Below are 17353 nucleotides of genomic sequence, written 5' to 3'. Positions count from 1 at the left end.
TTCAGAGAAAGGTAGTATAGCATGGAAGTCAGGGAAACAGTGTATCTTAGTGATGAGACTACTAAGGACAGTGGTGACAGTGATCTATTAGAAGAATATCTAGGCAATGTATATGTTTTTAAAGGGAGAGACTTACCTTTCACAAGCTCTGACAGTCCATGCAGCAATTATCCATAAGGAGATACTAAAAACCAAGAGTACAGTTCCTGGACATATTGTCATTAGAGTCTTCATAACAAAACGAGTATTGAAGTTTATCTTATTTAGTGCTCCAATGCTTCTGGATGAGGCATCAGTGAAAAGTTTGCTATGCAAAAGCATAACTCTGGCAATAAGATATAGTCTCAAGAACATTGGTATGGATAAAATAATATCCACATCAGCTATTGTTGTAGATGGGGCATAGGAGAAGGCAAGCCGGGCTGTCCATGTGAATGTATAGTTGCCAGGGATAGGATGTATAGCACACACCAAAATTTCCAAGCAGATGAAGAAAATACGCTCATAAGTCATGGCTATTCTCCAGTCATCAGCTCCATTGTCCACCATAAACAACTGTAAAAACAATGCAGAAGGTCACATATTAGCATTACTTTTACACATAACATAATTTCAGTAGTACTTAAATATGTGAAATTTAAAACGGTAAACACAGTATGGCCCATTATGCATGGGCCATAATGCCCGCGCTGGTGGTGGCAGCGCTTTGGGGGAAATCCCCAATAATGCTCGCCGCCACCGCCAGCGCAGGCGCATCCCAGCCCAGGGCTAAGCAAATGTGGGAACTTCTGCAGCTTCCTGGGTACGCCAGGGGCTGAGACGGGCCGGCACTGTGCATAATCGCCAGCACCGGGGTCTTTCAGCACACCTGGCCCCTACCTGCAGTGTCCCTTCATGGACACCACATGCCCCTGCAGGTTCCGTGGAGCCACGGGGCTGACAGGGGCACCCCAGTGTAAAGCTCGCACTACGCCGGGGCAGCCCAACATGCCCTGCCCCCATGCGTACATGGGGAACTGCGGGGCATCGTGCCCTGCCGCAACGGTATGGCGGCAGCACGGGGTAGCTACTGCTGTGCACAAAAGTCTAAGTTTTTTCAAATGTTACATAAGCTGCAGTTTAGGAGTCCAGCTGTCATAATTTGAAAAAAGAGTAAAATACATATTGTTGTGCTTTATTAGCTCATGATAACCTCTTTCAGTGTTAACTACTAATTTAAATCTCATTTTAACTGAGTTAGAATAAGATTTAGTTCCCTGCAAGAAGGATGCATGCAGGAAACTGCCTTATACTGAATTAGACCATCACTAAAGATACCAGGGATTGAACCTGGAACCTTCTGTATGCCAAATAATGCTCTACCACCAAGCCACAGTGAATAATGGAAATTAGTATTAAACTCATAAAACTGGATTCAAACAAATCTTGGAGTGCAGGAAGACACCAGATTGAAATTTTCATTTAGAGATTTCACACCATCTCAGGCTGAGATGAACAAGGACTTGAGATGTTTATTTCACTATAAATATAATCTTTGCAAGATCTGGTTCTCTCCACACTGCTTGAGGCAGCTTCCATTCTCATAGCTTTCCACAAACCATCCAAAACTGAATTATCCAAGAGGATCTTTCTTTACAGCCAATAGACTTTCTATGCACTAAATGATTTACAAAGAAAACTTATTAGGGGCTGTGTATAGTTTGTTGAAACAAGGATCTTAATATGAAATCCTGTAACATTTAAGGTGTCATGTTAATACTTATGCTTTGCTTCAGTTCTGTTTTTAGATGTATGGTTAGTTCTACAACCCAATCCTATTGCATTGTTTATTGAGTGTCCCATCCATCAATTGTATTTAATCACTCTGTGTAATCTGCTTTGAGTCTAGGGCCTAGTCTGCACACATAGGATAATGCACTTTCAATGTGCTATGGCCACTGGATTTTCCTGTGCAGAACAGGATAATCTACTTCTAAAGTACATTGAAAGTGCATCATCTATTGTGTGCAGAATAGGCCTAGGAGAGAAAAGGAGAGAAAAGACTCCATAATATATAAATAAATGAATAGCTTGACACAACTAGTGAATCCTGTATTTTTCTCAATTAAACTATGTATTTGTGTAATTACATTTCACTCTGTTATTCCTACATTTCACAAACTACCGATTGTTTGAAAGCATCCCCATGTTAAGAATTTCCCAACAAATCATCTTTTCACTCCAGCCATTTCCTACAGAACTTGAGTAGCAAAGGCTTAGTATGTTTGCTTGTAATTGCACACATGAACAATTAGGCCACATGCACTGTATAACCTACCATTCTAATTATCTGCAGACAAGGCTCATTTGAACTGGTAAACATCATAACATTATCTGACAGTACATTCCAAACTAAATTAATTCAGGGTACAACAGGCAGACAAAAAAAAAAGATTGATAATGCATAACAATCATGAGGAATGTTCCTTGGGGTAAAACAGAGGTATTATAAGGAAACAGGAAAGCAGTTCATAGCCCCAGATTGTTGGCATAAATACAAGTGCCCCTCTCAATTGACAGTCTCAAATGGAGATTAAGATTGGAACAGGTTTAGATTGATTTAGTCTAGATAATAGCTCCATGATGTTAAGTAAATCTAATGGAAATACAAACAGATTCAGGTAGCCATGCTGGTCTGAAGCAGTAGAATATTAGGCTGCCAATGTATTGCTTTGCATTGGACATATCCTTGTAGTCCTGTGCAGCTGGCATTACAGAAAAGTCTAAGGAATAGAAGATTGCTTTCCTTCCTAAAGAGTATATGATAGATTTATAGAATCCTCTTGGCTACAAAGCATGTCTTGATGGTGAAGACTGGAGAAAAGGAGGTTGCGAGGGGACATGATAGCCCTCTTTAAGTATTTGAAAGGTTGTCATTTGGAGGAGGGCAGGATGCTGTTCCCATTGGCTGCAGAGGAAAGGACACGCAGTAATGGGTTTAAATTATAAGTACAACGATATAGGCTAGATATCAGGAAAAAGATTTTCACAGTCAGAGTAGTTCATCAGTGGAATAGGCTGCCTAAGGAGGTGGTGAGCTCCCCCTCACTGGCGGTCTTCAAGCAAAGGTTGGATACGCACTTTTCTTGGATGTTTTAGGATGCTTTGGGTTGATCCTGCATTGAGCAGGGGGTTGGACTAGATGACCTGTATGACCCCTTCCAACCCAATGATTCTATAATTCTATGAAGGGCTCACTGCAATTTACACTCAGAACATGCATTCATGCCCAGGTTCTATGCATATGCCATGAGTTGCTGAGCAATCATGGGCTGTTCTCCCTGCAAGGGACTCTGAGGTGATACGTCCCAAGTGAGATGGCTTCCAGGCAGACATTTGACCCTGAACACCCTCACTTTGTTTTGGTGAAGAAGAGAAGTACTGCTTCATGTTATGCATGTGCAAAATCTATGCCTACAAAGTACTTTGATTATTGTCATTGTTCAACAAAATTCACAGTAAACTCCCCAGTATATGCAATGTATAAACAAATCTTTACATCAGGGCACTGAAAAATTAACACACTTTATTAAAGGTGGTGAATAGAACAATTATTTATATTTGATAGCTTGCACATGAAAGCTTATATATCTTGAATAAAACGTTATCGGTTTTAAAGTTGACACTGGCCTCAAATTTTGTTCTCTGGCAACACAAGCACAGTTAACTAGTTGACATAAATGAGCGTGCAGCAGTGCCAGTTGGGTGCATAGATATAAGAACATCTGTCCCTCTTAATAAAACAGTAAGGGTGGTTGGGGTGGGCCAAGTCCAGGATCAAAACTCCCGGAGTGGGCCCTTGCCCCTGGACTGACAAGCAGAGAGGCCAATTGGGAGGCATGTAGCGCCTCCCGATTGGCCACTCCGATTGTCAGTCCACACCCCAACATCCTAATCAGGCGGTGCGCAAAGCGCATCTTAAAATTTCTACTGGGCCCCACCCTCACCACAGAGCCCCCTGTGTCGAGTGGCACACCCTACATGGTGCAGTTTGCTGGCTTTATATCCCTGGGGCAGCGGCTGCTGAAAACTAGCTCGCCTCCTGGAGCTATTGGGCCCTGCCCTCGGCACAGAGCCACCCGCATTGACAGCACGCCCCACGTGGTACCGCTCGCTGGCTCCGCATCCCCGGGGCAGCGGCTGCTGGAAACCGGCTCACCACCCGAAGGTGTTGCCAGGTAGGCGAGAGATGCGCCCCTGAGTCCTTGCTTTGCTCCATCACCTATGCTCTCCCTTCCACCTGCGGCCCCCATCTGATGCATGCACCAACGCGCGGCCCTCACCAGGGACCAGGGGAGGGGGCCCACCGCGTGCCCTGACCTTCTAAGCCCGTCCTAGCACCCATTGCATTCATGGGTGCAATAGGCTTTCTTTCTAGTAATAACATAAATGCAATGAGCAATGTTGGCATAAGTAAACCAATTGCTTTAATGAATACTTCTGAGGTTGCTCAAATGAAAACTATATAGCATTATGCCTCATTGTAGTCTCTCACCTCCCCAAATGCCACCTTCCTCTGTTTTCTCCCCCCCCCCCAAAGCTCCAGGTATTTCCTAATCCAAACCTGGAAACCATAATTTTCCACATCAGTGAGAATTAAGGTTTAGTTCTTATGGCTGCATGGAAATAAATGAACCAAGTTCACATAACAGACATTAAAATTTAATCTTAAGAATCTCTCAGGCAAAAAAGGTTATTTCACTGCTCAGCAAAGAAAATGATTTGGAAAATATCTTTAGCATCTCAGTACAGGATATGAATCATGAGGACATAATAATTTATATTTTATAAGGATATGAATGCCATCATTCTCATTAGAAGGTCAGATAAAGCACACACGTTCTCTCTTTTAGTTTTAATATGTCTTATGTACTACCATAGTAACAGGCTGCATACTCCAGATTTATTATTCTGAATTAATAGAAATAATTAAAATAATTGGTGAAAGCCTACTTTCACCAATGAAAACTTATTTGTGCCACAATAAATTTAGAAGATAAAGAGTCTTTGATGCAGCATGACTAAAAAGGCCACCTTTCTAGAATTCAACATTATGAGTTTCCACTCAATAACACTGATTAGAATTAATACAATACACATAACTACATACTGGAAGACTAGGGGGAAATCTGCCCTTGTATCACTCCTAGCTTGCAGGTTTAGAGTGTGTGTTAAGTGATGACTTATCTGTGTTGAACAATTTATAGCAAGTTCCTTTACTGCTAAAGATATCAAAGAAGGGCAAGTGGGGGGAAGGTGCCAAATTATATTTATTTTGTAAATTTTTATAAAATAAAGGGATGGGGACATCTAATGTCTGCCTAATGAGGTAGCACTGCACAGCCTTACGGCACTTAACAAGATTTAATCTTAGAAGGCAGAGAGCTATTTCCACTTTTAAATGATTATACCATTTGACTTTGTAGGCAAAGGCTGATATAGGTGTAACGTTTTACAGTTAACTTTAGGAGAATATATTCTATGAATATTTTTTAAATCTAATCTGAACTGTCATATTGTGTCTTGTGATTTACACAACCTTCTCACAACAGCTTGTCATGGAAAGAGTGGTTTCCTGGACAGAACAATGATCCTCCAGGCCTTCCTGTCCTCTACCATTCCCTGGAGTCTATTTAAGTTTGCACCTACTGCTTCAGTGACTCCATCCAGCTACCTCATTCTCTGTCGTCCCCTTTTTCTTTTGCCCTTGATCGCTCCCAGCATTAGGCTCTTCTCCAGGGAGTCCTTCCTTCTCATGAGGTGGCCAAAGTATTTGAGTTTCATCTTCAGGATCTGGCCTTTTAAGGAGCAGTCAGGGCTGATCTCCTCTAGGACTGACCGGTTTGTCCGCTTTGCAGTCCAAGGGACTCGCAAGAGTCTTCTCCAGCACCAGAGTACAAAAGCCTCAATTCTTTTACGCTCGGCCTTCCTTATGGTCCAACTTTCGCAGCCATACATTGCAACTGGGAAGACCATAGCCTTGGCTAAACGCACTTTTGTTGGCAGGGTGATGTCTCTGCTTTTTAGGATGCTGTCTAGATTTGCCATAGCTTTCCTCCCCAGGAGCAAGCGTCTTTTAATTTCTTTGCTGCAGTCCCCATCTGCAGTGATCTTGGAGCCCAGGAAAATAAAATCTGTCACTATCTCCATTGCTTCCCCATCTATTTGCCAGGAATTGAGAGGGCCGGATGCCATGATCTTTGTTTTCTTGATGTTGAGTTTCAAGCCAACTTTTGCACTCTCCTCCTTCACCCGCATCAACAGGCTCTTTAGTTCCTCTTCGCTTTCTGCCATTAGAGTGGTATCATCTGCATATCTGAGGTTGTTGATATTTCTCCTTGCAATCTTGATCCCAATTTGTGACTCCTCTAATCCTGCCTTTCTCATGATGTGCTCCGCATACAAGTTAAATAGGCAAGGTGACAGTATACAGCCTCACCGAACTCCTTTCTCAATTTTGAACCAGTTAGTGATTCCATGTTTAGTTCTCACTGTTGCTTCTTGACCTGCATATAAGTTTCTCAAGAGACAAATAAGATGCTCTGGTATTCCCATCTCTTTAAGAACTTGCCACAATTTGTTGTGCTCCACACAATCAAAGGCTTTAGCATAGTCAATAAAGCAGAAGTAGATGTTCTTCTGGAACTCCCTAGCTTTCTCCATGATCCAGCGTATGTTGGCAATTTGATCTCTAGTTACTCTGCCTCTTCGAAATCCTGCCTGTTCTTCTGGAAGTTCTCTGTCCACATATTGCTGGAGCCTAGCTTGTAAAATTTTGAGCATAACTTTGCTAGCATGAGAAATGAGTGCAATGGTGCGGTAGTTTGAACATTCTTTGGCATTGCCCTTCTTGGGGATTGGAATGTAAACTGACCTTTTCCAATCCTGTGGCCATTGTTAAGTTTTCCAAATTTGCTGGCATATTGAGTGTAATACTTTTACTACATCGTCTTTAAAAATTTTGAATAGTTCAACTGGAATGCTGTCACCACCACTAACTTTATTGTTGCTCAGACTTCCTAAGGCCCATTTCACTTCACATTCCAGGATGTCTGGCTCCAGGACAGTAACTACCCATCATGGTTATCAGGGATGTTAAGCTCGCTCTTGTATAGTTATTCTGTATAATTTTGCCACCATTTTAAAATCTCTTCTGCTTCTGTGAGGTCCCTACCATTTTGGTCCCTTATCATACCCATCTTTGCATGAAATGTTCTCTTCATATCTCCAATTTTCTTGAAAAGATCTCTGGTCCTCCCCATTCTATTGTTTTCTTCTATTTGTTTACACTGTTCATTTAAGAAGGCATTCTTATCTCTTCTAGCTTTTCTCTGGAATTCTGCATTCAATTGGGTGTATCTTTCTCCCTTGCCTTTCACTTCCCTTCTCTCCTTAGCTATTTGTAAAGCTTCCTCAGACAGCCATTTTGATTTCTTGCATTTCTTTTTCTTTGGGATGGTTTTAGTTGCTACCTCTTGTGAACCTCCGTCCATAGTTCTTCAGGCACTCTGTCTATCAGATCTAATTCCTTAAATCTATTTGTCACCTCTACTGTATATTCATCGGGGATATGATTTAGTTCATACCTGAGTGGCCTAGTGCTTTTCCCTACTTTCTTTAATGTAAGCCTAAGTTTTGCAACAAGAAGCTGATGATCTGAACCACAATCAGCTCCTGGTCTTGTTTTTACTGACTGTATAGAACGTCTCCATCTTTGGCTGCAGAGCACCTGGTCAATCTGATTTCTGTGTTGACCGTCTGGTGATGACCATGTGTAGAGTCGTCTCTTGGGTTGTTGGAAAAGAGTGTTTGCTATGACCATTGTATTCTCTTGACAAAATTCTACCAGCCTGTGCCCTGCTTCATTTTGTACTCCAAGGCCAAACTAGCGTGTTATCCTGGTTATCTTTTGGCTTCCTACTTTAGCATTACAATCCCTCATGATGATAAGCACATCATTTTTTGGTGTTGCTTCTAGAAGGTGTTGTAGGGCTTCATAGAACTGGTCAACTTCATCCTCTTCAGTAGCAGTGGTTGGGGCATAGACCTGGATTACAATTGCAGCAGAAGCAACCAGACTGGAGATGCAAGTGCCCCCCCCCCAACAGTGGTAAGGCATGTCACTGAGTTCTCTTAAGGAGGGAAAAGAGGGAAGGAGAGATGCTATGGCCCTGATCCATGGGGGGGAAGGAACCTTGTGCAGTCCCTGGAAACACGGGACTCGTTGCATATGCTACATGTACTACATTGATAAACCAGCCTTGCTTGCATGTAATAGGTTTCAATTCTGCCTCTTCTACACACTTCCTGAGTAGCTCCCCACAAACCATTCAGTCTCACAGCTTTGGTTACCCATCTATAAAATGGGATTGTATGTTACGATAGTATAACACAGAATGATAATGGTTACTGTCTTTGATCTAGATACGTATAAGTATAAGCAGCATATTTCTAACTTAACGGATCCTCACTGCTTTCACTTTGAGCTGCAACCTTCTGTACCTTTCATGGGAAACAACATGTTTCTGTAGTTGAAAGGAGGAATTGATGAAATTAAGTCTCCAATCTTACACAACAAAATTATTCTCACAAGGGTCCGGGGAGAGGGGCAATTCGTTCTTTTCTAAAAGAGCACCTCTGAAAAGTTGATACTTGCAACAATATTTTAAAATAATGGTACTTGTACCATGAAGTTTTTAAAGTTACTCAAGGAATTTCTATGAGAAATTGACAAAAACAGCCACTGTAGTTTATACCTCATGTAGCAAATGATCACAGGATCTAACAGGGAGGAGGCAATCCTGGACTTGGTCCTAAGTGAGATATTTGAATGTGATAGAACTAACTGATAACACCGACCATAATTCTATTAACTTTAACATTTATGTAAATCAAGAGTTGACTGAAAAGACCAACCATATTTAATTTTAGAAGGTATAATTCCTCTCAAAAAGAGGAGGATTGTGAAGGACAAACTGAAAGGAAAGGTAATGAGGTTCAAGTCTCTTCAGGAAACTTTGTGACTCTTTAAAACAACAATCCTAGAAGTTCAGATGAAATATATGCTACACGTTAGGAAAGTAAAAATACTTATTTTTAAAAGGCCTGCATAGTTAATGAGCAAATTAATGCAAGCAGAAAAGGGTAAGAATGATTCCTTTAAGTGCTGGAAGGATAGTCTGAGTGAAGTAAATAAAAGGAAGAGCAGGCTTTAGCAAATAAAGTCAGTGATCAGACAGGAAAAAAGGACTGTGAGGAACATATTGCTAAATACATAAAGACCAACAATAAAAATTTCTTCAAATACATTAATAGAGAAAACCAGCCAGGGAAGCAGTTGGGCCATTGGATGACCATAGAGTAAAAAGATTACTAAAGGATTATGGGAAACTGGCAGAAAACCTGGGTGCATTTTTCACCCCTGTCTGTATTATGGAAGATGGGAGGTGCTTCCCCATTCCAGAAACATGGATTTCAGGAGCATTGTCAAAAGACCTGAGTAGGACTGAAGTGATGAGAAAATAGATCCTATGATTAATGTTAAAACATTAAAAATTGACAAATTCTCAGGCCCAGATGATTTCCATTTCCAAAAACAGAAAGGCATCCAATGTAAGCCCCATTTTTTTAAGAAGAAGAAGAAGAGTTGGTTCTTATATGCTGCTTTTCCCTACCCAAAGGAGGCTCAAAGTGGCTTACAGTAGCCTTCACATTCCTCTCCCCACAACAGACAACCTGTGGGGTGGGTGAGGCTGAGAGAGCGCTGATATCACTGCCCGGTCAGAACAGTTTTATCAGTGTCGTGGTGAGCCCAAGGTCACCCAGCTGGTTGCATGTGGGGGAGCGCAGAATCGAACCTGGCATGCCAGATTAGAAGTCCGCACTCCTAACCACTACACCAAACTGGCTCTCTCTACACCAAACTGGCTTAAAAGGTTCCAGAGAATATCTGGGAAATTACACACCAGTCAGTCTAACATCGATACTGTGTATGTTGTTGGAATCCATTATTAAAAACAGAATTAGTAGGCACTTTGAGGCTGGATGAGTGGGTATCAGCTTGGCTAATGAGGCTCAACATGAACAATTGTGCAAGGTATTGACATTAGAGCAAATAGTCCTAACAAAAAGTGTAGAATGCCCTTGGATAAATCTCATTTGCGGCCTCATTTTGAATACTTTGTACATTTCTGGTCATGGCACCTCAAGAAGATATTATAGAATTGGAAAAGCTGCAGAAAGGGCAACTAAAATGATTAATGGAATGGAACAGTTTCCCTATAAAGAAAGGTTAAAGAGGTTAGGGCTTTTAGCTTGGAAAAAAATGATGATTGAGGGGTAATGATAGAAATTTACAAAATTATGCATCGGATAGAGAAGGTAGAAAAAGAATTGCTTTTCCCTCACACAGCATTGGGCGCTCAATGAAATCAATTAGCAGTAGGTTGAAAACAGATAAAAGGAGGCAGTTCTTCTGTTCTTCACATGCACTTCATAGTTGCAAGAAGTGGTAGCTACAAGCCTAGACAGCTTCAAGAGGGTAATAGATAAACATATAGAGCAGAGGTCAATTAATGCCACAAGGTATAGATGGAACACTATGTCTGGGGTAGTGATGGTCTGTATTCTTGGTGGTTGGGAGTTCTGGCTTTGCTGGTGGACTTCTTGATGTCATCTGGGTTTGGCTACTCTGTAACAAAGTGTTGGACTGGATGGGCTATTGGCCTGATCCAAAATAACTTATGTTCTTATGTTCAGGAGTTAGTTTTCCCAAAACTATATCAGAATTTCTATACGTTTCAACCTAAATTTATATAAAAATAACTATTATTCTCATTTTGCATAAAATTACATGGAGATTTCAAATATGATAACATTATAACTAGCATTTTATATTAATTGAATGACTTTTTAAAATAAAAACAAGTATGACCTTACAGAATCAATCAAGAAACATTAAAGCATCCAAAGCGTCATGTACACATAAATAAAATGAAGATGTAACTATTAAAGTTTACACTTTTCACATTATTTGTCCAGTAAAAAATGAATGATGACATTTTTGTGCCCTTTGATAAAGCTCAATTATTTTCAGAAATGCATTTAACTATATTTGAAGTAATTTTAAACGTGTGCAAAATGACTCTGCTCTCATATTAAATTATTTCTGCCAATACACTGGCTGCTATTTTTCTTATCAGGAAAGCTACGATCCATACATTTGTAAGTCCATGTTCAACCTGTGATTGTGAATTAAAATTGAGTGAAGTTGCTGTGAACTCTTTGACACCCTAAAGCCCTGCTCAAATTTCTCTCCTGTTTGTAACTGGACACTGTCAGTATTCTCCATTTCCTGTCTTGAACTGTAGTATAATATTAATGTGTAGCATTCAACACTATTAGTTAGCTTGAAGTTGAACCCATCCAGTGCAGCTCAAAATGATGAGGGCAAAAAATGTCCTCAAATAATGAATGTCCTTCACCGCATGTCTCTGCAGCAATAGCAGTCAACTACTGGTTGTAAATCAAGTATCATGCTACAGTATCAATGATTCTGCTTTTATGACTGCCCTGGGAACTGCAGTAATTACAACTTGTTCTACTGTCTTTGGACCTGACAAATATTTAAGGATTGTTCACACCAAACATTTTTTCTCTGTACAGCAGAACAATTGTCCACAAGTATAAGCTTAAGCGAACAAGCACAGCACACAAACTAGTTCATCTGCAGGCAAGGATTTCAGTGGAGTAGCTCTTCTAGCTCCTACAGTTACTCGAACTGCTACTGGCTATGTGACATTATCATAAGTTTTCATGTAATGTTGCTTACATATTTGCCTAAAATGGGGTTAAAGATAGAATGCTCAGCCTCAGATTATGGAAAACTGGGGTTGCCAATCTACAGGTAGTGGCTGGAGATCTCCAGGGATTATAACTGATCTCTGTAACAGAAACCAGCTTCACATGAGAAAATGGCTGCTTTGAAAGTTGGACTTTGTGTCATTGTACCCACCTGATATTCCACCTCTCCCTAAACCCCACTATGCCCAGACTTCACCCCTTCCCAAACTCCGGGAATTTAACAACCCAGAGCTTAAAACCCTATGTAGAACTGAAAATCTGTGCTTGTACTACTTGTATTTTTGTTTTAGGCTATCTATTGTTCTGGCGGGAGTTACATTTTAAATTCTCCATCCAGAATTATGCTGTAAAATGTTATGGAAACCACTGCTTTCATGACATGGTTCAGACAGAATGATAAACCATAGGTTGTTGCTTTGTGAATGAAACAGGGGAAATCCACAGGCCTGCTTCCTTGTCTCTTCATGACTTATTTCATGATAAATTAAAGTATATTTCAATTTGCCCCCTTCCCTCCAACCTGGTATTTTAATCCATTTGAACCATGCCTATGTTTTACAATACAATTTACATTTTGGAGATGACTCAGTGTTCATGTTCCTATTTAAATTTAAATGCCCTAGGTGCTTTAAAATCGATGAGCTACTACTAATAAAGTTATAAAAATAAAATATTCAACATTGCACCCTATTTATATTGCATATATCTTAAAACCCATTTAATTATTTCAATTCATTTGAGATTGTAACTGAAATACTCAGGATTTATGCTTACAAAAAAAATAGAGAGAATTTAGCTAAGTGCATTTTTAAAATACAGCTACATTTGTTTAATTAAACAAAATATACAATGTTGAACCTATGAATAACCAGGTAAAATTCATAAATTACAATTTTATTCATTTCTTTATTTTAGTATTTATATTACAAGTAACATATAATCTGATCATAAATCACAGCAAACCCCGGGCCTTAAATTGAACCTGATGTGGAAATAAACAATATAAGAAATGTCTCAAGTTTCAATATCTGAAGTCTTATGTAAGATGTGCAAGCAGAGAAAGAAGGTATTATTCTCCATTAATTTAGTAATTTCAAGTAAACCCAGAGGGCAAAGGATATTGTGTGGGTGCCCCTTCCATTTATCAACTGGAAGCCACTACCAAAAGTGTTTTGCTTGGGTGGTAAGAGAACAGCACGATTCCAGGTAGCATAAATATCTGCCAATTTCTCTGTGTTTGTCTCCCTACTCCTGCTTTTTTTTCTTTCAAAGCAAGGATTTCTCATTAAACAAGGAAATAACATTAATTCCAAGAGATATCTGTGATTGTGTTACAAATTATTTTATAAGTAGCTATAACTCAGTTTACCAACTTTAAAGATTACTGCCCTGAACCAGGAAAAACTGCACTTGCAACAGAGTAATGCTGTCCTATGTGCTTTGTATATCCACATTTTAAAGCCCTGTTTTGAACTGTAAACTGTCTCCTGAACCTTTAATTACAGTTATTTTTTTCCTATACGCATGTACACATGTGTAGCATGCATATTGCTCATTTTTCTCTACATTGTCTTGCACTGGGCACCATCCTAGATCTCTCTCTCTATCCTGGCTCCCATGACTGCAGATTGTTCCCAGTTGCACAGACTTTCTTCTGTCAGACACTAAGCACATACCAATGCCCTTCATTAGCAGAGACCAGCAAGAATCAGTGTTCATTTCTAAATGTAAAACTTAGGTATACTTGTGACGGGATTCAGAGTAATATTTCAAAAAGAAAAAAACGGACATGGTTGTCATCATCATCATTAACTATAAAAAGAGGAGTCCTGACGCCCAACAGTACAGATAACTGTCTTAAATACTGTATCTAACTGTACAAAGCTCAATTGAGACTAAAGCAGAATGGAATAATGATGACTGGCAAAGCTCACAGCATGCAGTTTTCTGGGTCTACTATTCTGGTTGGACATCAAGGAACTAGAAGTCCTGTTCATCAACACCATCTAGTGACAAGATTAAAGCCCTATTTGTAGTATTTGACTCTTAAAGTTAGAAATGAAGTACTGGAAACAAATTATACCAGAGTACCAGCATACACATTACCTTACTGTTGCATTTCTACCTTAAAGAAACCAAGGTAACTTGTACCAACATCACCATCTTCAGTTTGTCAAACAAGTAAAAACCCAGACACAAAGTCATTCTCTATGGCTGCCCCATTGTTCTTGGACTCTCTTCCTCTACAGAACTACAAATAATTGATTTAGCCACATGGGGAGGAAAATGATGTCAGTTTGGGAACCCATCATGGGCATAAATAAGGGTGCCAATTATAGGGGGGAAATACTTGGAGATTTTGAGGATGGAGCTTGGAGAGGGTGGGGTACGGGAAGGGATGAGAACTCAATGGAATATAATGACAATGTCCAGCATCAAAATCAGTTATTTTCTCCAGGAGAAAATCCTAGAAATCTAATTCTTGTTCTAATTACAGAAGACCCTATCTGAAGGCTGGCACCCCTAGGAATAAATGAAGTAAATAATAAATTATCAGTGTTGGCAATTTAAATCAATTTCAAGTATAAAATACTTTTAGAAATTGCTAAATATGTACTTGATATGCTTAAGTGGTAAAAAACAAACTACTATACAATATCTGATTATAATAACATGTTTACAAAGAGTTGCAAACTTGAAATTGATTTAAATTGCCAACACTGATAAATGCCAACACTATGGAACCATTTTTTTCCAAACCATTATTTTCAAACTAAGCTGGGCTACAAATGTAAACATTTTATTTAAATTAAAGAAACTAGCAATATAGGATACTGATTCTAAAAAAATTATACTATATTTGTTCCAAGCTGTATTTATTTTAAAATATTTGTATTCTGCTGTCTAAATAGTGTATTTTGAAACAGTTCTGAACAGATTTAGATTATAAATGAATGCTTTAATCCATAGAAAAATCTAAAAATAATGTATTAGGATTAAGCAAACTATCACTAAACAGTATACAAACTGAAGATCACCAGAAATCTTCATCATCGTACATGTTTAAGAAATGAAAGGGGGAGGGGAGCTGTTTCAAACCATGATGTTGGATCTCTGGTTTGCAGCTCGCACAAGATATGTTACAAACTTAATTAGATTAATTAGAATTGGTTTCAAGTTGCACCAAAAGCTTTTTTTGGGAGCAGGGGGGAGGGTGAAAGAAGCTAGGCCACACTCTTCCAAAAAAAAAAAAAAGACAGTCTACCTCTTCAAGCCTTAGTAACTGTAATTAATCAAACAGAGATAACATTATAATCTCACAATATTTTTTCGAATGACCTGTTACAGTAACAGAAACCAAGTCACCTCAGGGCATCAAATGATTTATCTGCAGAATGGTTTAGATCAGTAGCAGCCATGAAGTCTGGGTTTGAATAAATCAAGGGACAAATGCAAAATAAATTAAACCCTGGAACTGCTCCACCAGTCAATCTGCTGTAAAAGCAAAGAGGTATGCACACTTTGCCACCCCAGAGAGGTAATGAAAACATGCCCTATTCAATCCTATTGAAAGTGAGTTCTTCTCCACTTGCTGATTCACTCCATCACCCTAACTCCTTGGACCAATTAAGACACAACATTGAGCATAACAAGAAGGTTAACAATGATTCTATGACCCATTATGCATGGCAGTAGCCACGCTGGACTGCTGCTGGGTCTGTATGACGGGGTAAAAAGCCCCGCTGCTCCCCATGTATGCACAGTGGAAGGAATCCCCCGGCGTACGCAAACTGCCCTGATGTAGCGCGCGCCCACACAATGCTGGGACTGGAAAGCCTGGTGCGCTGCCCGGCAGTGGCAGTAGAGGGAGTGGGGGCCATGAAGTCCCCACCACACGATGGTGGGGAGTGGCATGCCACTCTCTTACCAAAGTGGAGGTGGGAGAACGCCCCAGCCAGCTCTGCAGATCTGCAGATCTGACAGGGGTGTGTGGTGTCCCTGCAGGGACTCTGTAGGTTGGGGGATTATGCACAGCACCGGCCTGACCTAGCCCCCGATGGTGCCCACAGCATCTCAGGGAATGCAGAAGACTCTGCATTCCCTTACCACGGGCATCCGAGGGCCTGAGTTGGGCCAGGTCTGGGTGGCAACTGGGGTGGTGGTGACATCAAGCATAATCAGGGATTATCCCCGCTGCCCTGTGCATAATGGGTCAGAGTGATTCTGTTAATCATCCTGGTGGTATCCAAATTCCAAAGATCAACCAGGTCATTGAAAGAATGCCACCTGGAAATCCCATTAAGGGTGTAAGAAATCTACTTGGATACAGCAGTCTCTGAGGGTTGACCATATAAACTGGTTTCTAACCGTATCAAAATTTGGATTCTGCAAAGTGCAGCTGTGCAGTGTTCCAAATTAATTGAGGAACAAGGACTTTCAGAACTAGCCAAAATCATCTTTCCTAAGTGGCTTTTAGGATTGGGGACAGAGGACGAATACAAGTACCCCTGTCATTTGAAGCAAAAAACTTTTATAAGTTATGTAGCTCTTCCCCCATGGCAGCAATCTCTCTTTGGATTGAATAATAACTATTAATAGTTCTTAATGGCAGGAGTTAAGTCTCAGTTTTTCTCTATTCAAAATTCTAAAATATAATCAGAAGGATTGATTTAGTATCTGATTTTGGCATTAGGCAATAAAAATAACTGTAGCTTTTTATAAAAAGTTAAAATTAAAAATTTTCTCTCTTCAAAAACTGTTGTGCCAATATAACAGGTGAATAATATAAAACTTAAATTATTAGCATATATATAGCAAAAATACCTATTTTAAAATAAATAGATCTGTCAAACTAATTCAGATCTAAAGTTATCTTTTAACACAAAGATTTTTTTTCCGCCAGCAAACTATTTTACACAATTAAAATTACACCAAATGCAAACCATATAACAATAAAGCTGCCATTATATTAGCAAACTGCCCATGTAGATGTAACATCGATATGGTTTTCAGCACTGAAAACATCTCTTCAGGCAATTATGCATGGTGGTGGCCGTACTGAGCCACTGACAATTCCTAGCAGCGGGACAGCATGCCTCGCTGTTTCCTGTGTACGCATGGGGGACAGAATCCCCAGCAGCACACACTCTGCCCCGGAGTTGTGCATGCACACGAACAACTCTGGGATAGACAGGTTTTCCTGTGCCATGAGGCAGTGGCAGCAGGGAGTTGCGGTTAAAGCATGCCTGCATGAGGGTGGGGTAGTGTAATGACACAATCCCACCTTCATGGGGTTTGATGAACGTCCCATTTGGCTCCACAACACCACAAAGCTGAATGGGGCATTTTGTGTCCCTTCAGGGATGCTGTAGGCAGGGGAGGAGATGGGCCTAAATGGCCTACCTCTTCCCTGTATGAATGGGCCCAGCCCCGCAAGGGGAACCAATGGCAC

The 17353-nt window shown here is 40.2% G+C and overlaps 1 protein-coding gene across 1 annotated transcript in view; it reads right to left on the bottom strand.

Moving 5' to 3' along the window:
• KCNN2 (potassium calcium-activated channel subfamily N member 2) overlaps positions 1 to 17353 on the bottom strand; it is a 99347-nt gene that overhangs the window by 71930 nt on the left and 10064 nt on the right. Inside the window, exon 3 of the mRNA XM_077344319.1 lies at positions 137 to 555. Coding sequence (XP_077200434.1) covers positions 137 to 555 — 419 coding nt within the window. The remainder of the gene's footprint in view (positions 1 to 136; positions 556 to 17353) is intronic.

The sequence above is a fragment of the Paroedura picta genome, chromosome 7, assembly GCF_049243985.1.
Source record: "Paroedura picta isolate Pp20150507F chromosome 7, Ppicta_v3.0, whole genome shotgun sequence".
NCBI lineage: Eukaryota > Metazoa > Chordata > Lepidosauria > Squamata > Gekkonidae > Paroedura > Paroedura picta.
This window is presented reverse-complemented; position numbering and strand designations above follow the sequence as displayed.